General features: G+C 46.1%; 1 protein-coding gene across 5 annotated transcripts in view; it reads right to left on the bottom strand.

The window, feature by feature from the left end:
- The window catches only part of utrn (utrophin), a 770,758-nt gene that overhangs the window by 121,626 nt on the left and 623,988 nt on the right, over nt 1–25,144 (bottom strand). For all 5 annotated transcript variants that reach the window (XM_072507465.1, XM_072507476.1, XM_072507484.1 and 2 more), the window contains one exon: nt 2,823–2,884. In XM_072507465.1, the coding sequence (XP_072363566.1) occupies nt 2,823–2,884 (62 nt within the window). The remainder of the gene's footprint in view (nt 1–2,822; nt 2,885–25,144) is intronic.

Genomic DNA, 25,144 nt, shown 5'->3' with positions numbered 1-25,144 from the left:
GTACCTTGTTGAACGCTTTCTGGAAATCCAATTACAACACATCTACTGGTTCCCCTCTAGCCATTCTGATTCAGACTTCCTCAAAACACTAATAGATTAGTCAGACACTATTTCCCTTTATGCTGACTCTGCTTGATTAGATTATGATTTTCCAAATGTTCTGCTAGTACCTCCTTAATAATTACTTCCAACATTTTTTCCAACAACAGATGTTAGGCTAATCGGCCCTGCTTTTTGCCTCCCACATTTTGAATAGAGGTGTCACACTGGCAGTCTTCCAATGCTTCTCCAAAATCCAAGGATTCTTTGTATAAGTAGGGTAGAAGATAGGAGTCAGGCCAGAAGAACCCTGGAATAGTCAAGTCAAGAGCTAACAAATGTATGAATGAGGAGATATGCTCAGGCAAGTTTGATATCAATTGACTTTCTGAAGGTGAAAGGAGGTAATCTTGCTGATACATACGTGATCGAAAGCTCATCCCAGCGTCGAACACAACACCAAGACTGTGAACAGTTGGGGATGGCTTCAGACAGTAGTCAGGTAGAGGAATGGATTTTGTGGCGAAGAAACAGACTTTGTGATGGAACTGAAGACAATAAGCTTCAGCCTTCCCATTATTTAGCTGGAACAAATTTCTGCCAGAAGCAGTGTGACAAATCGGAGATGGCGATAAGTCTAGGGAGCTGGACGTGAGATAGAGCAGAGTACAAACTGCATATCGTGTGGAAACTAACCCTGTTTCCAGCAGCTAAGACGGGTAAAGGGAGAGGGAGAGAGACAAGTAGACAGTGTGAGAGACATGCACTCTCTCACTCTCCAGCAGACTGTTTCATTTGCCTCATATTCATACTTACCCCAGTAGTTGTTTTTTTACTGTAGCCTGGTGCTAGCCTGCCAGTGTAAACAAATAAGATCGCCCATGGTCAGGTCCCTGGCTTCTTTCTGAGTTTGCCATCCACACCCGAATGGTCCCACGCCAGAAACAAAGGTATTCAAAACTTACCGTGACATTTCACTCATCCAATCACAGGCTGATTTCATGTTACATTGGTTGCTGATTAGCAGCCAATGCACGCAGAACCCAGCTTGTGATTGGCTGGGCAGGCACGGAGCACTTTTGAAATTCTTTCTGGGAGGTTTTGAAGTTGAACTGTTAACTACACTTACAGGATGTGGTGGACTACTTAAAAACGTCTCACAGGCCACATCCGGTCGGCTCTTGGATAAGCCTGCTATAAATTAACAAACCTCTGGGGATAGAGTAGGGAATCCCACTGACTGGTCTGTTCTCTCTGGGTTATTCTCTCTTCCAACTTCTTCCTTCGGGCAGAAGATACAGAAGTCTGAGAACACGCATTAACAGGTTCAAAAACAGCTTCTTCCCCGCTATTACCAGTCTCCTGAATGACCCTCTTACGGACTGAACTAATCTTCACACATCTTATCTACTGAATAGTACAACAATCCCAATGCTCACCCAATGCTTGTGCCTATGTATTTACAGTGCGTATTTATGCATGTCCTATGTTTTTTCATGTATGGAACGATCTCTCTAGACTGTATGCAAAATAATTTTCACTGCACCTTGGTACACGTGACAATAAATCAAATTCAATTCAACTCCAGAGTGCCAACATAAACGTAATTGGCTAAATGGCCTCCTTTTGTGCTGTACGTGACTCTATAAAAAGAGATTGTTTCAAATTGTCCTAGTCCTCCATTCCTATGCAGTTTACATTACTTTTTTGACAAACTTCAATGTTTAACTGCTTTGATCTTTATTGAGTATTGGCATTTTGATCATGCAGAAAAGTGACTGTCAGCACTCACCTGACATACTTTGGTTATTGAAGAGATAAACTGGCTCGTACAGATATGCAAAAGGAAACCTCTATTTTAAGTATGCTTATTCATGAAAGGAGCTCAGGTTCTAAAACCTGTCAACCAAAATAAATTTAACTATGCCACACTCAAAGAGAGACCAGGTCAGAGTGTGTAAGACAACATGGCCCTGATTTTCGGATCGGTGTTCAGTGTAAGCACCAAAACTTACCTATAGGATCTGAAACGTGGCAAAATATTTTCAAATTGCTGAGATAACAAGCTAAATTATACAGAGGAAGCATTCCCACCATCAAATTTAAGCAATATAGGAGATTAAAAGTACTTCACTCATTATGAACCTGCATTTTAAAAATTCATAAAGAATCCATTATTGATCATTTGAGTTGCAAGATTTCAGGTTCAAGTCCAAATCCAAGACTTGAATAAAACAATCAAAGTCGACACTCTAACGCAATCCTAAGAACACAGATGAGATACTAAACAAAGGCATCATCTGCCTGCTTGGGTGTATGTAATAAAAGATCCCAAGGAACTATTTTGAAGAGCAAGGGAATTATCCCCAGTGACCTGGCCAATATTTATCCCCCAATCAAAATAACAAGAACAACTTATCAGGTCATTATCATATTGCTGTCTGTGGAAGATTGCTGTGCACACACTGGTAGCCAAATTCCCTACACTTCAACAGCAACTACACATTACTTCACTGGCTGTAAAGTGAACTGATATTTTCAGTGGCCGTGAAAAGAACAATATAATTACAAGTCTTTCTTTCATGCGTTTGCGTCACCAGAGCCCATAAATTCTGCTTATACATTACTTCAGATATTGCTTTTTATGCCTACATGCTGCATCAAAATAAATCTTAACTCATAGACATACTTGCAAAAAAAAATCTAAATTTGCTTTTGCTACTCTATTGCAATAATCTAATAATGATATAGATTCCTAAGAGTCCTGATGCCAGTCTACTTACCCAATGAGTGAAAAAGCTCGACCATTTTCGGATGGTCCCAACAGGTACTCTGAGTTTGGTGGCTGAATAGAGAATGCACAGAAATTAACATTACGCTACAAAACATGGTAAACGTTTCTTATATATTAGCCACTCAGCAATGAAATCAGGATGCATTTTCCCCCCACAAAAGGTAGTAGAAATCTCAAATTCTCTAGCCCAAAATGATGTGAATGCCAGAACGTGTAAGACAGAGACTGACTAAGTGTTTACTAAAACTTGCCTTCACAGCCACATTTCTTTCCTCAGCAAATGTCTCTTGTCTCTGACTTACCCCACATGGAAAAACATCTTGTCATAGATCATAGAATTTACAGTGCAGAAGGATGCCATTCAGCCCATCGAATCTGCACCGGCCTTAGAAAGAACACCCAACCTAAGCCCATACCTCCACCCTCTCCCCACACCTCCACCCTATCCCTGTAACCCCACCTAACCTTTTTCGGACACGAAGGGCAATTTATCATGGTCTCCACCTAACCTGCGCATCTTTGGGCTGTGGGAGGAAACCGGAGCACCCGGAGGAAACCCGCGCAGACACGGGGAGAAGGTGCAGACTCTGCACAGTGACCCAAGTCGGGAATCGAACCTGGGACCCTGGAGCTGTGAAGCAACTGTGCTACTGTGCTGTCCTAATCTCTCCTGAGCACCCACCTATTGCTGGCCTAACTGAATTCCCTACTCCAGTTCTTATATACTGTTCCTGTTCTAACTAGCGTAAATATTTGCTTTAAAATTCCAAACAATCATAGAATCATAGCATGGTAACAGCACAGAAAGTGGTCATTTGACCCCCAATTCCATGCCTAACCTCTGCAAGAGCAAATACACAAGTCTCTTCCAAATGAAGCCATATGGGTGGAGCTTAGATATAAAAAGAGGCGATCACTTTGCTGGGATTATACTGCAGGCCTACCAACAATCAAGGAAGATAAAAGAACAGATATGTAGGCAAATCAGAGGTGGGAGGGGAATAGGGTTTTAGTAGTAGGAGATTTCAACATCGCCAAGATTAACTGGAATTGCCTTAGTGTGAAAGGATTAGACAGGGTGGATTTTTAAAAAGTGCATCTAGGAGAGCTTTTTGTGCCAGTACGTAGGTAGTCCTACAAGGGATGGAGCAGTGTTGGACCTAATCCTAGGAAATGAAATGTCCATGGGCGAGCATTTGGGAGATAGAGACCATGGGCGGGTTTCTCTGTTCCCCGACGCTGATTTCATAATGGGCGGAAAATCCCTTTTTACGATGGAATTGGGAGTGGTGCCTGTCTTCGTATGCTTCGCCCCCTCCAAAACGGCATCATCGAGGAGTGCACCACAGGTCATTGGGACAGCCTCAGGACGTTACTTTAAAGCCCTTCCCCGATGGGCCGAGTTCCCGAGCGCTGAAACCACATGTCCCACGGGAGCCATGCTGCTGGCCGGGGTGGCTTCAGTGTGATCTGGAGGACTGGTGGGGGGTGGGGAGGGGGTGTTCAAGGGGGCACTATCTGGCAGGTCGGGTCCGCGCACAGCCGGCGCCATGTTGTACGGCGCAACTGCTGCAGGTTGTCGCCATGCGCATGCGCTGCCACAAACCGGTTGGAGGATTGGTGCTGGGGCGCCGCCGATTTTTTTAACGTAAAACGCCACTGATCCTCCGGGCATAGCCTGAAAAATGGAGAATCCAGCCCCATAAGTTTCAAAGTCATTATGGAAAGGGATAAGGATAGTTCCAGAAATCAAGTGTCTGAATTGGGGGAAGGACGATTTCAATTTCATTGTTATTGATGTCCAAGGGACCAAGGCAATGTGGCCAAGTTTGCAGACGACACTAAGATGAGTGGTAAAGCAAAAAGTGCAGAGGATACTGGAAGTCTGCAGATGGATTTGGATAGGCTAAGTGAATGGGCTAGGGTCTGGCAGATGGAATACAATGTTGACAAATGTGAGGTTATCCATTTTGGTAGGAATAACAGTAAAAGGGATTATTATTTAAATGATAAAATATTAAAATGTGCTGCTGTGCAGAGAGACCTGGGTGTGCTAGTGCATGAGTCGCAAAAAGTTGGTTTACAGGTAAAACAGGTGATTAAGAAAGCAAATGGACTTCCGGGTGCGGCGATGACCAGCTAAGTCGCACGTTTCGGCAGCTCCCTGTGAAACGGACTTTTGGGCTCTTGATAGGAGCCCCAACGGCAATTTTGACGGCTAAAAACACTGTGCAGTAAACCAGAAGGGAATCCACCCTGGATACGGATGGAAAAAGGAGGAGAGAGTGGCCAGATTGCAGTGGATCCTTTAGAACAGCGGCAAGGAAGGCAAGCAAAAACCAAGATGGCGTCGGAAGGTGGCAGTTTAACATGGGGCCCTGAACAACAAGAGTTCTTGAAATGCTGTGTGGAAGAGATCAAAAAGGAAATGAAGAAAGAGCTGTTGGCCCCGATACTACAGGCGATCGAAGGGCTAAAGGAGGAACAAAAGACCCAGGAGCGGGAGCTTCGGGTCGTGAAGGCAAAGGCAGCCGAGAATGAGGACGATATACAGGGCCTGGTGGTGAAGACGGAGACGCATGAGGCACATCAGAAACGATGTGTGGAAAGGTTGGAGGCACTGGAATACAACGCAAGGAGGAACAACCTGAGGATTCTTGGTGTTCCTGAAGGTGTGGAGGGAGCGGACGTCGGGGCATATGTGAGCACGATGCTGCACTCGTTAATGGGAGCGGAGGCCCCGGCGGGTCCGTTGGAGGTGGAGGGACGTTACCGAGTGATGGGGCGAGGACCGAGAGCAGGAGAAATTCCCAGAGCCATAGTGGTGAGATTCCTCCGTTTTAAGGATAGAGAAATGGTCCTTAGATGGGCGAAGAAAACTCGGAGCAGTAAATGGGAGAACACGGTGATCCGCGTTTATCAAGACTGGAGTGCGGAGGTGGCGAGAAGGAGGGCGAGCTTTAATCGGGCCAAGGCGGTGCTTCATAAAAAGAAGATAAAATTTGGAATGCTGCAACCGGCAAGACTGTGGGTCACATATCGAGGGAGGCACCACTACTTTGAGACGGCGGATGAAGCGTGGACTTTTATTGTGGAAGAAAAACTGGAATGAGCGGGTTATTAAAAAGAACGTTCGAACAAAGTGGTGGGGCGAATGTGGGGGGCAAAGAGGGGTTTTATGTACTAATCCTGCGATGTGGTAACTTTTCTCTCTCCCACAGGTGGTGATGGGGGGAGGAGGGGAGGTGGAGGAGATGGGGCGTTGGCCATTGGGGGCGGGGCCAAGGGAGAAGCGCGGGCTTGGTTCCCGCGCTATGATAATCATGGCGGGAATAGAGAAGCAGGAAGGAGGGGGCGTCGCACGGTGCAAGCCGAGGTCACGGGGGGAAGCCGAGGTCAGCCAGAGTCTGCTGACTTCTGGGAGCAACATGGGGGGAGTAATTACGCTAGCGGGGGATCTAGCGGGGGGGTGGGAGGGGGGAATTACTGGGTTGCTGCTGCTGGGGAGAGGGGGGAGCTGGTATGGGAGAAGATGGGCGGGGGGGCACCGCCTGGGGGAGATACAGCTGCGTGGGAACCGGGTGAGGAGCTGGAAAAAGGTGATGGCTAATCGACAAGGGGGGGGGGGGGGGGGGTAGGAAGCCCCCCAACTCGGCTGATCACGTGGAACGTGAGAGGGCTGAACGGGCCGATAAAGAGGGCACGGGTACTCGCACACCTTAAGAAACTTAAGGCAGATGTGGTTATGTTACAGGAAACGCACCTGAAACTGATAGACCAGGTTAGGCTACGCAAAGGATGGGTGGGGCAGGTGTTCCATTCGGGGCTAGATGCGAAAAACAGGGGGGTGGCTATATTAGTGGGGAAGCGGGTAATGTTCGAGGCAAAGACTATAGTGGCGGATAACGGGGGCAGATACGTGATGGTGAGTGGCAAACTACAGGGGGAGACGGTGGTTTTGGTAAACGTATATGCCCCGAACTGGGATGATGCCAATTTTATGAGGCGGATGCTAGGACGCATTCCGGACCTAGAGATGGGAAAGCTGATAATGGGGGGAGATTTTAATACGGTGTTGGAACCAGGGCTGGATAGGTCGAAGTCCAGGACTGGAAGGAGGCCGGCAGCAGCCAAGGTACTTAAAGATTTTATGGAGTAGATGGGAGGTGTAGACCCGTGGAGATTTAGCAGACCTAGGAGTAAGGAGTTCTCGTTTTTCTCCTATGTCCATAAAGTCTACTCGCGAATAGACTTTTTTGTGCTGGGTAGGGCATTGATCCCGAAGGTGAGGGGAACGGAGTATACGGCTATAGCCATTTCGGATCACGCTCCACACTGGGTGGACTTGGAGATAGGGGAGGAAACAGGAGGGCGCCCACCCTGGAGAATGGACATGGGGCTAATGGCAGATGAGGGTGTGTGTCTAAGGGTGAGGGGGTGCATTGAAAAGTACTTGGAACTCAATGATAATGGGGAGGTCCAGGTGGGAGTGGCCTGGGAGGCGTTGAAGGCGGTGGTTAGAGGGGAGCTGATATCAATAAGGGCACATAAAGGGAAGCAGGAGAGTAAGGAACGGGAGCGGTTGCTGCAAGAACTTTTGAGGGTGGACAGACAATATGCGGAAGCACCGGAGGAGGGACTGTACAGGGAAAGGCAAAGGCTACATGTAGAATTTGACTTGCTGACTACAGGCACTGCAGAGGCACAATGGAGGAAGGCACAGGGTGTACAGTACGAATATGGGGAGAAGGCGAGCAGGTCGCTGGCACACCAATTGAGGAAAAGGGGAGTAGCGAGGGAAATAGGGGGAGTGAGGGATGAGGAAGGAGAGATGGAGCGGAGAGAGTGAATGGAGTGTTCAAGACATTTTATAAAAAATTATATGAAGCTCAACCCCCGGATGGGAGGGAGAGAATGATGGGCTTCTTGGATCGGCTGGAATTTCCCAAGGTGGAAGAGCAGGAAAGAGTGGGACTGGGAGCACAGATCGAGGTAGAAGAAGTGGTGAAAGGAATTAGGAGCATGCAGGCGGGAAAGGCCCCGGGACCGGATGGATTCCCAGTCGAATTCTATAGAAAATATGTGGACTTGCTCGCCCCGGTACTGACGAGGACCTTTAATGAGGCAAAGGAAAGGGGACAACTGCCCCCGACTATGCCTGAAGCAACGATATCGCTTCTCTTAAAGGAAAAGGACCCGCTACAATGCGGGTCCTATAGACCTATTTCCCTCCTAAATATAGATGCCAAGGTCCTGGCCAAGGTAATGGCAATGAGAATAGAGGAATGTGTCCCGGGGGTGGTCCACGAGGACCAAACTGGGTTTGTGAAGGGGAGACAGCTGAACACGAATATACGGAGGTTGTTAGGGGTAATGATGATGGCCCCACCAGAGGGAGAAACGGAGATAGTAGTGGCGATGGATGCCGAGAAAGCATTTGATAGAGTGGAGTGGGATTATTTGTGGGAGGTGTTGAGGAGATTTGGCTTTGGAGAGGGGTATGTTAGATGGGTGCAGCTGTTGTATAGGGCCCCAGTGGCGAGCGTGGTCACGAATGGACGGGGATCTGCATATTTTCGGCTCCATAGAGGGACAAGGCAGGGATGCCCTCTGTCCCCATTATTGTTTGCACTGGCGATTGAGCCCCTGGCGATAGCGTTGAGGGGTTCCAAGAAGTGGAGGGGAGTACTTAGGGGAGGAGAAGAGCACCGGGTATCTTTGTATGCGGACGATTTGCTACTATACGTGGCGGACCCGGCGGAGGGGATGCCAGAAATAATGCGGATACTTGGGGAGTTTGGGGATTTTTCAGGGTATAAATTGAACATGGGGAAAAGTGAGTTGTTTGTGGTGCATCCAGGGGAGCAGAGTAGAGAAATAGAGGACCTACCGTTGAGGAAGGTAACAAGGGACTTTCGTTACCTGGGGATCCAGATAGCTAAGAATTGGGGCACATTGCATAGGTTAAATTTAACGCGGTTGGTGGAACAGATGGAGGAGGATTTCAAGAGATGGGATATGGTATCCCTGTCAATGGCAGGGAGGGTGCAGGCGGTTAAGATGGTGGTCCTCCCGAGATTCCTCTTTGTGTTTCAGTGCCTCCCGGTGGTGATCACGAAGGCTTTTTTTAAAAGGATTGAAAAGAGCATCATGGGTTTTGTGTGGGCCGGGAAGACCCCGAGAGTGAGGAAGGGATTCTTACAGCGTAGCAGGGATAGGGGGGTGCTGGCACTACCAAGCCTAAGTGAGTATTATTGGGCCGCTAATATTTCAATGGTGAGTAAGTGGATGGGAGAGGAGGAGGGAGCGGCGTGGAAGAGATTAGAGAGGGCGTCCTGTAGGGGGACTAGCCTACAGGCTATGGTGACAGCCCCATTGCCGTTCTCACCGAGGAACTACACCACAAGCCCGGTGGTGGTGGCTACACTGAAGATTTGGGGACAGTGGAGACGGCATAGGGGAAAGACTGGAGCCTTGAGGGGGTCCCCGATAAGAAACAACCATAGGTTTGCCCCGGGGGGAATGGTTGGGGGATATGGAGTGTGGCAAAGAGCAGGAATAACGCAACTGAAAGATCTGTTTGTGGATGGGAAGTTCGCGAGTCTGGGAGCGCTGACCGAGAAATATGGGTTGCCCCAAGGGAATGCATTCAGGTATATGCAACTGAGGGCTTTTGCGAGGCAACAGGTGAGGGAATTCCCGCAGCTCCCGACACAAGAGGTGCAGGACAGAGTGATCTCAAAGACATGGGTGGGGGATGGTAAGGTGTCAGATATATATAGGGAAATGAGGGACGAAGGGGAGACTATGGTAGATGAACTAAAAGGGAAATGGGAAGAAGAGCTGGGGGAGGAGATCGAGATGGGGCTGTGGGCAGATGCCCTAAGCAGGGTAAACTCGTCGTCCTCGTGTGCCAGGCTAAGCCTGATTCAGTTTAAGGTATTATACAGGGCACATATGACTGCAGCACGGCTCAGTAAATTTTTTGGGGTGGAGGATAGGTGTGCGAGGTGCTCGAGAAGCCCAGCGAATCATACCCATATGTTTTGGTCATGCCCGGCACTACAGAGGTTTTGGATGGGGTTGACAAAGGTGCTTTCAAAAGTAGTAGGAGTCCGGGTCGAACCAAGCTGGGGGTTGGCTATATTTGGGGTTGCACAAGAGCCGGGAGTGCAGGAGGCGAGAGAGGCTGATGTTTTGGCCTTTGCGTCCCTAGTAGCCCGGCGCAGGATATTGCTAATGTGGAAAGAAGCCAAGCCCCCGGGGGTGGAGACCTGGATAAATGACATGGCGGGGTTTATAAAGCTAGAGCGGATTAAGTTCGTCCTAAGGGGGTCGGCTCAAGGGTTCACCAGGCGGTGGCAACCGTTCGTCGAATACCTCGCAGAAAGATAGACGGAATGGGAAAAAGAAGGCAGCAGCAGCAGCCCAGGATCGGGCGGGGGGGGGGGGGGGGGGGGGGGGGGGGGGGAAGAGAGGAGGAACCAGAAGGACTCTCAGGGTTGTTAATATATACTGTATAGTATGTATAGGTCGTTGCTACAGATAATTATATATTGGACTGTTAAATTATATTTTTGGCGAGTGTTACTTGTGACAAGGCAGTTGCCAATTAGGGCTAGTTTTCATTTTTGTTATTTATTATTTATTCATTTTTTTTTTTTTTGTTTATAAAATAGGTCATTGTTATTTGTGTTGTTATAATATTGTGTAAAGGATGCACAATGTACTGTGTTGGTTGACCAAAAATTTTCAATAAAATATTTAATTAAAAAAAAAAGAAAGCAAATAGAATTTTGTCCTTCATTGCTAGAGGGATGGAGTTTAAGACTAGGGAGGTTATGCTGCAATTGTATAAGGTGTTAGTGAGGCCACACCTGGAGTATTGTGTTCAGTTTTGGTCTCCTTCCTTGAGAAAGGACGTACTGGCACTGGAGGGTGTGCAGAGGAGATTCACTAGGTTAATCGTAGAGCTGAAGGGGTTGGATTACGAGGAGCAGGTTGGGACTGTACTCGTTGGAATTTAGAAGGATGAGGGGAGATCTTATAGAAACATATAAAATTATGAAGGGAATAGATAGGATAGATGCGGGCAGGTTGTTTCCACTGGCGGGTGAAAGCACAACTAGGGGGCATAGCCTCAAAATAAGGGGAAGTAGATTTAGGACTGAGTTTAGGAGGAACTTCTTCACCCAAAGGGTTGTGAATCTATGGAATTCCTTGCCCAGTGAAGCAGTAGAGGCTCCTTCATTAAATGTTTTTAAGATAAAGATAGATAGTTTTTTGAAGAATAAAGGGAATAAGGGTTATGGTGTTCGGGCCGGAACGTGGAGCTGAGTCCACAAAAGATCAGCCATGATCTCATTGAATGGTGGAGCAGGCTCGAGGGGCCAGATGGCCTACTCCTGCTCCCAGTTCTTATGTTCTTATGTCACAGGATCTGTAAACGTAGACTGGGAGCAGCAACTTGTAGGCAAATCTACATTGTAAAGTGGGAGTCTTTTAAAAGTGAAATAGTGAGAGTTCAGGGCCAATGTCTTCCTCTAAAAGTGAAGGGCAAGGGTGGCAAGTCCAGGGAATCCTGGATGACAAGGTATATCGAGGGTTTGATAAGGGGAAAAAGGAAGAATATGTTACGTATGGAGCACTAAAAATGGGGGAGGCCCTTCAGGAGTACAGAGAATGTAGGGGGTGCTTAAAAAGGAAATTAGGAGAGCAAAGAGGGCCCATGAAATATCATTGGCAGATAGGCTTAAGGAAAACCGCAAGGCACTATATAAGTATATTAAGTGCAAGAGGATGACCAGGAAAAGAATGGGGTCCATTAGAGACCAAAGGGGCAATCTGTGCATGGAGCCAGAGGACGTGGGTGAGATCTTAAATGAATAATTTTCATCTGTATTCGCTGAGGAGAAAGGCATGGTAGCTGGAAATATCAGTTGGGACGGTGAAGTTCTGGAGCACGTTAAGATTAATAAGACGAGGTATTAGATGTTTTAGCAGGCGTAAAGGTGCACAAGGGTAGCACAGTGGTTAGCAGTGTTGCTTCACAGCACCAGGGACCCGGTGTAACTTCATTGTAGTGTGAATGTAAGCCTACTTGTGACACTAATAAAGATTATTATAAATCCCCAGGGCCCGATGAGAAGTATCTCAGGCTCTATGGAAGGTAAGGGAGGAGATTGCTGAGGCTCCGATGGAGATATTTAAATCTTCACTGACCATAGGTGAAGTATCAGATGACTGGAGGATAGCTAATATGGTCCCTTTATTCAAGAACAGGAGCAGGGATAAGCCAAGTAATTACAGGCCAGTTCGTCTAATGTGAGTGGTAGGGAAATTATTGGAAAAACATCTGAGGGACATTATTAATCAACACTGGGAAAGGCAGGAATAGTCAGCACAGATTTGTTGGTGGGAGATCCTGTCTAACTAATTTAATTGAGTTTTTTTTAAAAAAGGTAACTAAATATATTGATGAGGATAGTGCAGTTGATGTGGTTTACTTGGACTTCAGTAAGGCCTTTGACAAGGTTCCACATGGAAGGCTGGTCCAAAAGGTTAGAGCCCATGGAACCCAAGGCAAGTTGGCAAATTGGATCCAAAATTGGCTTGTTAATAGGAAGCAAAGTATGATGGTGGAGAGTTGCTTTTGTGATTGGAAGCAGCTTACCACAGGGATTGGTGCTGAGACCCTTGCTGTTCATTATATACATTAATGGCTTAGATATGAATGCAGAAGGTATAATTCGCAAGTTTGCAGATTACACAAAAATTAGTGGTGTTGTTGACAGTGAGGAGGATAATCTTAGGCTACAGATGGATATTTTTTTTTTTTTTTTAAATTTATTCTCCTTTTTCACATTTTCTCCCACATTTACATCCATCAACAATAAACAATAATCAGCAAGATATGTCAGTCCCCATAATAACAACGATCCCATCTACCCACCAACACCCAAACCTCATCTCGCATGTTTACATAAACAAATGGCAAAAAGGAATCAGGGATTACCCGTAGTCATCCTTAATCTTACACAGCTCCCCCCCCACTGCAGGTCTCCAGCTCCTCCTGTCCACTGCCTCTTGTAAAACTCCTCCTCCCAAACTCGGTTCCTTCCCCCCAACTTTCCACCCCGGCTAGACCACTCGGACCCTGTTCTGCCAGGCTCCGATGGCCGCAGCCCCTCCCCCCACCTCACTCCCGTTCACTGGCCGGCTTAAACCGGCCAGCGTGGAGGCCCCCGCCCGGGTCCCTTTCCCACTTGCCCAGCCCTAGGAAAGCTCAAAGATCCCCTTTTAGCACACAAAACCCACATATCCACCTACACCCCAAAAAACTCTCATTTCGAGTGAAAGTCCCGTCCCTTCCCTTGTCCAAATATATGCCACCTTGGCTCCTTTAACCTCTACACCCGCGCGCAGTGATACAAAAAAGAAGAAAATACAGTCATGAGGTTACATCGGCACATGGCCATTCCTCAATTTGTCAGTTCTGCCACAGTCCTTCTGCTTTTGCAAACTCCTCCGCTGCTTCCGCCATTCCAAAATAAAAGTCCCTGAGCTTGTAAGTCACCCTCAGCTTCGCTGGATATCCAATGCTGCACCGCACCTTGCTAATGTACAGTTCCCTCTTCACCCGGTTGAAGGCAGCCCGCCTCCTTGCCAGCTCCACCGTAAAGTCCTGGTATACACGTATACCAGCTCCAGCCCACTGCACCACCCGCTTCTGCTTGGCCCAGCTCAGGACCTTCTCCTTCACCCTGTACCTACGGAAGCACAGAGTCACTGCCCTTGACGGCTCACTCCCCTTTGGTATAGGACTCCACGACCGATGAGCCCGATCCAGTTCATATCGGGAGGGGTCCTCCCCCTCCCCCAATAGTTTTGCCAGCATCGCGGCAAAGTACTCAGTCGGCTTCGGTCCTTCAACTCCTTCGGGCAGCCCCACAATCCTCAAATTCTGTCGCCTGGATCTGTTTTCCAGGTCTTCCATTTTTCCTCGCAGATCCTTGTTAGTATCCATAACCTTCCGCATCTCTTTCCCCATCGAGGCAAGTTGATCACCGTGCTGCAGTAACGTCTCCTCCACTTCCTTCAGCGCCTCCCCTTGCTCTCGCACCTCAGCCACTGCGCTCGCCACCTCCGTCCTCACCGGGGAAACCGCCTCCTCCACCAGCACACTCAAAACCTCCCTCATCTCCTTCCTCACCGTCTCTATGCATTTCGCAATCTGCGCCAACTGCTTTTCAAATTCCGCAGCCATCACCTTAGTTATTTCTTCAGCCGTAAGCAGTGCGGCCTACCCTGGTGCTCCAGCCTCCATTTTTCCTGGTGACCCCGCGGTGACCTCTCCCCGACGGACCTCTAGCTGGTTTTTTTCGGCCTTTTTTTGCTCACCCTCGACATTTTTCTCTGTGCCCTTATTCCTCCTGTGTCTTCACTGTGCCTCCTCCGTGCCTTCTCCCTTCTTCTGCCGCCTCCGCGGACCCTGGGACCGGGCTTAAAGCCCCGAAAATGCCGTTGCCGACCGGGTGCCCTCCATTGTGCGGCCGCCTCCCGCCCGCCGTCACCGGAAGTCGCTACAGATGGATATTGATCAGCTGGTAAATTTGGCAAAGCAATAGCAGATGGAATTTAATCCTGCTAAGTATGAGTTGATGCATTTTGGGAGGTCTAATAAGGGTTGGATGTACAAAATGAATGGGAGTCCCTGAGAGAGCTTTGAGGAACACAGTGACCTTGGTGTACAAGTCCCTGGATCCCAGAACGGTAGCACAGTGGGTAGCACTGTTGTTTCACAGCTCCAGGGTTCCAGGTTCGATTCCCGGCTTGGGTCACTGTGTGGAGTCTGCACGTTCTCCCCGTGTCTGCGTGGGTTTTCTCGGGTGCTCCGGTTTCTTCCCACAAGTCATAAAAGACGTGCTGTAAGGTGAATTGGATATTCTGAATTCTCTCTCTGTGTACCCGAGCAGGTGCCGGAATGTGGCGACTAGGGGACTAGGGGCATTTCACAGTAACTTCATTGCAGTGTTGATGTAAACCTACTTGTGACAATAAATATTATTATTATGAGGTGCCAGCTAAGATGGTGAAGGCGGCATATGAAATGCTTGGCTTTAATTAGGCGGGGCATAGAATATAGGAGCAGGGAGGTCTTGGTGCAACTTTATAAAACATTGATTAGGCCACAGATGGAATATTGTGTGAATTTCTAGTCTCCATACTCCAGGATGTGATTGCACTATAGGGGGTGCAGACGAGATTCACCAGGATGTTGCCTGGGATGGAAGATTTCAGCTATGAGGAGAGACTAGATAGGCTGGGTTTGTTTTCCCTGTAGTAGAGGAGGCTGAGAGGGGGCATGATAGAGGTATACAAAATTATGGGAGGCACAGATAGGTTAGATCATAAGAATCTTTTTCCCATGGCAGACATGTCTAAGACCAGACGATATAGGTTTTAAGGTGATGGGTAAGTAGTTTAGAGGGGACCTGAGGAAACATTTAGTCACCCAGAGGGTGGTGGGAATATGGAACACGCTGCCTGAGAGGTGGTGGAGGCAGGTACTCTCGCAACATTTAAGCATCTGGATGAGCAATTAAATCACCAAGGCATAGTAGGCTTTGGACCAAGTGCTGGAAAATGGAATTAGAACAGATTGATATGTGATGGTCGGCATAAACATGGTGGGCTGAAGAGCCTGCTTCTATTCTCTATGACTCTGGCTCCGATAATTCCACTCCCATACCCTTTCCCCACAGCTTGGCATTTCCTTCCTTGGTAGGGGCTTATCCAATTCCTTTTCACCAGTCCCAATTGTATCTATCTCTCCCACACTCTCAGGCAGCATATTCTAAATCAAAGCCATTGGTAGCATAATTTGGGCATTGGTTCTATTCCCAACCATTAATTTGGTGTCCTCTGGTTCTTGATCCTTTTGCCAACTGGAACATTTTCTCTCTCGATCAACTATGTCGAGACTCCTCCTGATTTGAACACTTCTATCAAATCTCCTCTCAACCGCCTTCTGTAACAAGAACTAGCTTCTCCGATCTAGCCATATGAAGGCCCTCATCACGGGAAGCGTGCTTGTAAATCTTTTCTGCACCTTCTTTGAAACCTTCACATTCTCCCTAAAGTAGGGGGTTGGACACAATACTCAAGTGAAGGCCAAATCAGAGTTTTATAAAGGTTCATCATTGCTATAATCCAGAATTCAGCCTTGCATTTATTTACAGAGTCAAACATTACAAGTTTTCACCTTGTTACAAATGCAAGACTTTAAAAGATGGCTATGTTTCAACAATAACTCTGCCCAGTGATAGGCCTATGTGATTTGTTGCCATTGGATGGAAACTCAAACCAAGTTTCCGGTGCCGCTGGGCACGTATGGTCTGAGCCAGTGTGCCTGCTTAGGACGATGTCCAGGGCCGCCACACTCGACTGGAATCCGTGCCTCTGGCCGGAGGGTATCTGACAGGGCTGGGGGGACTCTTGGGGGTAGGCTGTGGTGTCTCGGTCAGCGGGTCAGGTTACGCACACGGCCGGTGCCATGTTGTACGGCGCGACTGGTGCAGGTCGTCTGCCATGCGCATGGGCATCCCGGTACCTGTGTGTTCTCGACGCGATCCACGGGCGTTTCACGCTGCCCTAGTGCTAGCCCCTCACCGGTACCGGAATTGGTGAGGGGTTCGTGCCGATTTTTTTGACATGAACCTCCCGTGGATTCTCCGTGCGAGCCGGCACTTAGCCGCAGGAACGGAGAATCCCGCCCATTATCGAGACTGTCATTTCAATGCAGTACTGAGAGAGTGTTAGATTATGGCAGGTGCCATCTTTCCGATGAGAAATTAAACTGAGGCTCCTCTTTTAAGAGTTTAGATCAATTTAATGGTGACACTTCGATGAGGAAAGAAACTTTAAATTTTGCATTTGATGTGCTCTACATTGGATCCTATTAAGGTTAACCTTTTTACACTATAACTTCTTGAAGTTACCCTAACTTGGTGGGTCTAAACACTGCTCAGAAATATCATGTAAATCAGCCTGCAGACACAATGCAGCATCAAATATCTTGTAAATCAAGGTACGTTTTAAACCTTCGAAAAAACTATTCTCACATACAGTAGGTAGACATTCATTGTCTTCTTATCGTTCATGTGTGCTGGGTAGACTTTCATAGACTTTTTGATGTTCACGTGAGCTTGGTAGACTTTCATGGTCTGCTTCTGGTTGCTCAGATAAGGTGGATAGACCTTCATGGCCTTGTTCGTGCACGGTTGTCGCTCTGGAGTCTTTAATTGCTTCCATTCTGGAGTCTGTCAACGAACTCTCTGTGGAGGCTTGCGTCGCTCTCTCTGTGGGGTCTTTCATCGCTCTCTGTGTGGAGTCGTGCAATGTTCTCTCTTTGGAGTCGATCTGTGCTTTCTCAACAGAGTCGTTCTGTGCTCTCTGTGTGGCGTCTTTTTCTTCTTGGCTGATTGACAGGTTGCTGTCATCCAATGTTTCAACGATCTGCCATTCCATCATGGTATTGGATTCATCTAGCATGAGTAAATTCGTATTGAGCTTTTCAACCGTGTTGCTGATGCTATGATCATATCTGAAGAACTCAGCCATGTCGGAGTAGTATTCTGCAATATACAAATCAACTCTTTTTGTTTTGCATTTGCTATTGTGCTCTTCATGTTCAATGAACAAATCATCTTCTTTGGTTTTGGATTTGTCATTGTGCTCTTCCTGTTCAATGAACAAATCATCTTCTTTGGTTTCGAATTTGTCATTGTACTCTTCATTTTGGGTGGTGCAAACTGCTTGTTCCAGGGTGCTGCGGAGGTTATTTTCAACTGCTGGTAGAAGTTCAGGCATTGTTCTGTCTTTCGAGGTAAAGAAATTGGGTTCTGTAGCTTTAAAACTCTTTTTTTCAATTTTCGGGCATTTCCCCTTTAAGTGGGCGTGGTCCGGGTCTTCTGACATCATGCTGCTCGTGACGTCATGCGTAGGAATCGATTGCGCATGCGCAATTCGAGTTTCCTTTACTGTGCACTCTTTTCGCAACTGCGCATGCATGGCTTCTCGCGCATGCGCAAAACACTATTTTGCGGTTGCATCTTTTAGGGAAGTGCGCATATGCAGACTTCTCAGACTGCAAATGCGCTCTTTGTTTGTAAAGACTCAAAGTATTGATTTTGTTTTTGTTCATAAGCAAGGCATTTCTGAAAAGCGATTTCTAGAGTTAGATACTTTTTTTGTGAAAGTTCTTCCCTCAAATATTTATCAGATAGTCCAGAAATTAATTGATCCATTATCATGGAGTCTCTGAAATCAGCAAAATTACAGCCTTGTGCTATTAACTTGAGGTCTGTAATAAAATTAGTGATGGGCTCTCCATTTCTCTGGCACCTATGACAAACGTTAAATCTTTCCAGCATCTCACCAGACTGACTTTTACAGTGTTCTTCAAATCTTTTGAGTATTACTTCTAATTTGGTGTTGGCTTCACCTTCAAAGTAATTAAAGCAATTATAGATTTCTCTAGCTTCATGCCCTGCTGTTGAAAGTAGCAGCGCTATTTTCGTTGCGTCAGAGGCCGTGCTCAAATCATTAGCTACGATAAATATTTGGAATATCTGTTCAAAAATTTCCAGTTATAACTTAAATTACCGGTTGTTTCCAGCTGCCATGGAGCTCCAACGAGTTCCATCGAATCAGTTAGTCATCGAAGATCCATATTCTGCAAAGTCTTCCACAGTCGAATATCTGGTTTGAATTTTCTTCTCTTTTTGTCTAACCTAATCTAACTAGTTCTTTTAAAGCCACCAGACCGGGTACCATCTTTTATTACGCTCCTGTATTATCTTTTATTACACTTCTTTGTGTGTTTTGATACACTACGGAGTGTAATATGTGTTACTCAAACCTTAGTTACTGATGAGGTTGTCTGAATCTCGATGAAGAAGACTCAAACTCGTCCAGTAGTAACAAAAGGTTTATTGAGTAACTATACAATAATTGCGTGAGTTCTTTACTTTAACATTAACCTTAACTAGTGATAAGGTTAACAAGATCTAACTACAGTAACTATGCATAACTACACTAACCATCTGAGCTAATCTGATACTCCTGTCCTGGTCACAGTGCACCCGAAAGAGAGAGAGAGAGAGAGAGAGACCCAATGTGGTTGCCTTTATACCCCTGTTGATCCGGCCCTCGAGTGATCATCTGGTGCTACTGATTGCACATTAACCCCTTATGTACATGCACATACAGAGATCACTACATCTCTCTTTTTTTCTTGTTACATATTTTCTGTATGTTGTAAAGAAAATTGAACAAACATAATGGAATAGTTTGCAAATGCATTACACAAAATCAACGAGTTAATCAGTCAAATGTTAATACATTTAGTCTTTCAGTTTTTTTTCCTCATTTGCTTGAAACAGGTAGATAAATGATGATGTGTACAAGTTGTGATGAAATTGATGATCATGCAAAACCAATTAATATTTATGAGTCCAATCTTAATAAAACATTTATGAGTCCAAACTTTATGAATTTATTCGGTTGAGTTGCTTTCTTCTTCTGTTGTTGAAGGTGATGTTGATGTTGTCATTTCTTTGTGAATGTCGTCAGTGTTCTTGTGTTTAAGTAACCAAAAAGTCATCATGAGGTGTTCAAATGGTCGAATCATTTTGTTGTCTGATTTTGATTTTTTTTTTCCTTTGCTTGTGGTAGCGATTCTGTGTTACATCTTTGTCGTCTGACCTGGACTTTTTCCTGTGCTTGCGGTATTGATTCTGTATGTCACCTTTGTCGTCAGACTCTGACTTTTTCCTGTGTTTGTGGTATTGATTCTGTATGTTATCTTTCTTGAAAGCTGGTTTGCTTGTTTTTGATGTGGAGCAAATGTGAATTTGTGAGATTTGTTGTCATGCCATGGTATATTTGTACTCTTGTCATTGTTTTGGAGTGTGCTGTTGCATTGTCTTTCATATGCAGAGTTGTACCATGTCGTACAAGTTGTTGTTTCATTGTTGTTGTTTCTGTTGTTTCGGTCTTTGTTGTTTTTGTCGTGCTTGTTGTTTCTGTCTTTGTTGGTTTTGTTGTTTTTCTTGTTGCTTTTGTCATGCTTGTTGTTGCTGTTGTCTTTGTTATGCTTCTTGTTGTTCTTGCAGTTTTTGTTGTTGTGCCTGTAGTTTTTGTTGTGCTTGTAGTTTTTGTGCTTCTTGTTGTTTTTGTTGTTGCTGTTGTTCTTGTTTCTGTTGTGCTTCTTGTGGTTTTTGTTGTTCTTGTTGCGCTCAATGACTTGTGTGTGGATAATTTGAGTCATTCTCAAAGTTATTTGAGTCAGTGGCCTTTATGGTAACTGATGTTTCATTGAGCGTTTCTTCTTGAGGATTGTGAGAATGATCTGATGGAGTATCCTCAATGTGAAGACAGGACTTTGCCTCCACAAGGACTGTGCGACGGTCACTTCTACTGATACTGTCATGGACAGATGCATCTGCAGCAGGCAGGTTGGTGAGGATGAGGTCAAGTATGTTTTTTCCTCTTGCTGGTTCCCTCACCACCTGCTGCAGTCCCAGTCTAGCAGCTATGTCCTTTAGGACCTGGCCAACCCGGGCTGTGATGGTACTACTGAGCCATTTTTGTTGATGGGCATTGAAGTCCCCCACCTAGAGCATTTTCTGCACCCTTGCCACCCTAAGTGCTTCCGCCAAGTGGTGTTCAACATGGAGGAGTACTGATTCATCAGCTGATGGTGGCCAATACGTGGTAATCAGCAAGTAGTTTCATTGCCCATGTTTAACCTGAAGCCATGAGACTTCATGGGGTCCAGAGTCGATTTGATGATTCCCAAGGCAACCTCCCGACTGTATAACACTGTACCACCACCTCTGCTGGGCCTGTCCTGTCGGTGAGACAGGATATTCCCAGGAATGGTGATAGCGGTCTCTGGGACTTTGTCTGTAAGGTATGATTCTGTGAGTATGACTATATCAGGCTGTTGCTTAACTAGTCTATGAGACAGCTCTCCCAATTTTGGCACAAGGCCCCATATGTTAGTGAGAAGAACTTTGCAGAACAGCAGGGCTGGGTTTGCCTTTGTTGTTTCCAGTGCCTGGTTCGATGCCGGGATGTCTGTCCGGTTTCATTCCTTTTTTGTGTTTTCGTAGCAGTTGAATACAACTGAGTGGCTTGCTAGGCCATGTCAGAGGGTATTTAAGAGTTAACCACATTGCTGTGGGTCTGGAGTCATATGTAGGCCAGACCAGGTAGAGATGGCTGATTTCCTTCCCTAAAGGAATTAGTGAACCAGATGGGTTTGTAACGATAATCAACAATGGTTTAAAGGTCATGATTAGACTTCTAATTCCAGATATTTTATGGAGTTTAAATTCCACCAACTGTCAGGGTGGGATTTGAACCCGGGTCCCCAGATCATTATCCTGGGTCTCTGGATTACTAGTCCAGTGACAATACCACTATGTCACCGCATATACACACTTCACTCGCCACACACACCATCCCAGCCAACAAGATGGCACTGGTTGCGCTGGAGTGTGTATATCCCGCTGACGGATTGGCTGGGACCAGAGGGCACCTAGGGGGGTGGCCTAGGGTGGACACTCATACGACCCGTAGCCCAAAGATCAGAGTGGGCAGTCAGTGGCATGTGCAGCTGCATGGCTTGCAGGCTGCGGCAATGGTGTTCCGTGCCCGTCCACTCCGGCCCACCTCCTGGCCACCCCCCGCTACTCCCTCCGGCCCTGGCAGAAGCCAGCGGCACGACTGTCAGCAAACTATGGCAATGTTGGACACTTCCCGTACCCCCTCTCCCTCAGCAGTCACGGACCAGTTTCACTATTTTTAAAAGCACAAATTAACCTTGCCGTCGGCAATTTGCCCTGGTGGAGGCGGAGAATCGCGGAGGCCTCGGAGAATATTGGGTCTGGCCCGCTAATGATATACCATGGGTGTTTACTGTACATGCAGAGTGGTATGCATTGACACTGCTGTCGAGGCACTGAAGAATTGCGATTTGACATGAAACCAGCGGCTAGCATAATTCCCGTGTCAAAACTGATTCTCTGTCCAATCATGTTTCCTGTCTCCTCCGCCCATATGTTTATTAATGGCTTTCTCCATCTGTCTTGCCACCTTCGATCATAGAACCCCGACAGTACAGAAAGAGGCTATTTGGCCCATCGAGTCTACACTGACCTTTGACAGACCACCCTACACGATAAGGGCAATTTAGCATGTCCAATCCACTTAACCTGCACATCTTTGGACTATGGGAGGAGACCGGAGTACCCAGAGGAAATCCACGCAGAGAAAGTGCAAACTCCATACAGACAGTCACCTAAGGTGGGAATTGAAACCAGGTCCCTGGCGCTGTGAGGCAGCAGTGCTAATCATTGTGCCACTGTGCCGTCTGAATGATCTATGCACTTTATACACCTAGTATACATCTAGATATACAGTTACATGTGCCACTTTTACAACTCATCTTCTTAATTGATGCCCACAAAGGTTTTACCAAAGACAAAAAAAACAAAGACAAATCCTCCACCTAAAGAAAGACTTCTAGAGTCATTCTGTTACGCTTTTAAAGATTTAAAGATCTAGTGTCTCCTTAATATATACTGTACCTCATGTCATCACTGTCTACCATTCCAAACATCCCATCAGCTGCCAAACTAAGTCACGACACCCTGGGCTAGTGCGCTGTCAATTCCAGTCCCACTTGACCCAGAGTCGCAAAAAAAGGTAAAATTAGATTTTATTTAAAATACCTAAGGTTCTTGGCTGAGCCCAATAAACTGCAGCCACCAGGTCTGTAACTTTAACACAAGTATCCTTTTATTATGTACAGTATCATAAGCAAACTGACAGAAAATGTAACGGGCTATCCAATACCTTTTCCCAACCCCTCCCTAACTACCCCCACTCTGTACATACACACACACGCGAGGGGAAATGTCTGGTCGGAAAGGTAAAGAAAATATTCTTAAAATAAAAGGATAAAGATCTTTGATGCACTGGGATGATTTCTAGTTACTGTGTCTCCGAAGTTCAGCTTTCCTTTTGATACTTCTTCCTCCTAGGCTTGAGACGGTTTTCTCCAGCAGAGTTGTTTATCTTCTCTGCAGACTCAGCATCATCCCAAGTTCACAGGAAAGGATGTGCCAGGCATTCACTGCTTTCTGAACAATAAAGCAGTTCTTCACTTCAGTAAGCAGGAGAGCGTGTTCCTTCTCCTTCCATGGTCTAAACACTTCTGCTCAATTCTCTCAGAAAACATCACGCAGGAATCAATCACTGATCGTTGTCAGACAGAACACTATCCCTGGTCAACCCATCGGTTGCCAGTTAACCAATGACACCAACTTCCTGCAAAACCGGTTCCTAAGATTCACCTATAGCCAAGGTTCAACCTGGGAACACAGTGTCCTGGGGCAAGCAGGCAGTTTCAAATGAGTCTTCTGCTTAAGTGCACATCCGATTATGGATCCATGGACCAAAAAAAAAGGTGAACAAAGGAAATAAACAAGAACTCTTAAGCAGTTTGCCTGTAAACTTGTTCCAACAGAAGTCAATTGGTTCCAGTAAGATTCAAATGGTTGCAGCTGAAGTCAGCTGGACAAGTGGAATCAGAACAGGTTTCCCATTGTGCATTCCAGTTATATACAGCTGAACCAGCAAAGAAGTCAACTGGCTCCACCAAGATTCAAATTCTCCTGTTAAATCAAACTGGACAATTATGGATTTTAGTTGGCATGCGGTTATAATCTCCAGTTATTTCAGTGAAAAACAGGTGTAACCCATTAATCCTGTAGAAACCAGTTATTGCCCAGTTGGATTTTCCAGCTGACGACAAGTGATTTTTCCTTGCAGGATGGTGCTGGCAATGCACAGTAAAGAGAGAATTGAGCAAAAGAAACTACTTACCCAGCAGGGTATAGCGACAGGTCTGCTTTGAAATCATCAGAATTGACAAAATGCCAGAACTCTTCCAAATGGTCACTTTATTGCTGCTCCAAGCCATTCACACAGGCCCTAACACAATTTTACATCATAATCTTCTTAAGCAGAAGCTTTCTATTCCTTCACTCTGCGCGATGGTGGCCCCACACAATGCCTTCTCATTTCTTGCTAATGTTAAGGTACAGTCCAATAAAAAGAAAGTCCTTTAGGATAATTTCATTAACTCAAAAGCTGTCATTAAAAAAACAGAAGGCTGGAACAAAAAGGCAAGAGAGAAGCTATATACTTCCTCTAATCACAGCCTTTTGTTTGAGACATTATTGAGTCTGCATGTTCACAACAGTAATGCAAGTTATGTGGAAAGGACAACCAATTTTTGATCATCATGACAACTTTCCAATTTACTGTTGAACTGCGATGATAAACAGTAGTATTAACTGAACATGCTGTCCCATTTTTATTTTGAGATACACTTTTATTCAAGGGAACAAGCATTTTAGTACATTTGCCATTTGAGAGATTATCATCTTGCTTTAACAGATGTCTTTTATGCTTTTACTGGTTAAGTACTGTGATCCACGGTTGACTAATCTCTTCAAATTTATTTTCCAGTCAAACAACAAAGACCAATACAGCACAGGAACAGGCCCTTCGGTCCTCCAAGCCTGTACCGGTCATGATACCACACTTGGCCAAAACCCTCAACACCTCCTTGTGCCGTATCCCTCTATACCCATCCTATCCATGTAATTGTCGAGATGCCTTTTGAACATAGTTAATGCATCTGCTTCCACAACCTCCCCTGGAAACACGTTCCAGGCACTCATCATCCTCTGCATAAAAAACATGCCTTGCACGTCTCCTCTAAACCTATGCCCCCTGGTGACTAACCCCTCCACCCTGGGAAACAGTGCCTGCCCATCCATTCTATCCATGCCTCTCAGAATCTTGTAGACCTCTATCAGGTCACCTATCAACCTTCGTCATTCTAATGAAAACAGTCTAGTGTCTTTTCGGCCTCTTCGGATAGCTAAAACCCTCCAGACCAGGCACCATCCTGGTAAACCTCCTCTGCACCCTCTCCAAAGCCTCCAGATTCTTCTGGTAGTGTGGCAACCAGAATTAAGCACAATATTCCAAGTGTGGCCTTACCAAGGTTCTATACAACTGTAGCATGACTTGCCACTCTTAACACGTATGCTTTCTTGACTACCTTGTTCACTTGTGTTGCCACTTTCAAAGATCTGTGGACCTGCATGCCCAGATCTCTATGACTTCCTTTTTTCCAAAGAGCTTCGCCATTTACGATATATTTCC

The sequence above is a fragment of the Scyliorhinus torazame genome, chromosome 1, assembly GCF_047496885.1.
Source record: "Scyliorhinus torazame isolate Kashiwa2021f chromosome 1, sScyTor2.1, whole genome shotgun sequence".
NCBI classification, from domain to species: Eukaryota; Metazoa; Chordata; class Chondrichthyes; order Carcharhiniformes; family Scyliorhinidae; genus Scyliorhinus; species Scyliorhinus torazame.
The sequence above is the reverse complement of the archived record's forward strand: the minus strand, read 5'-3'. Positions and strand labels throughout refer to the sequence as shown.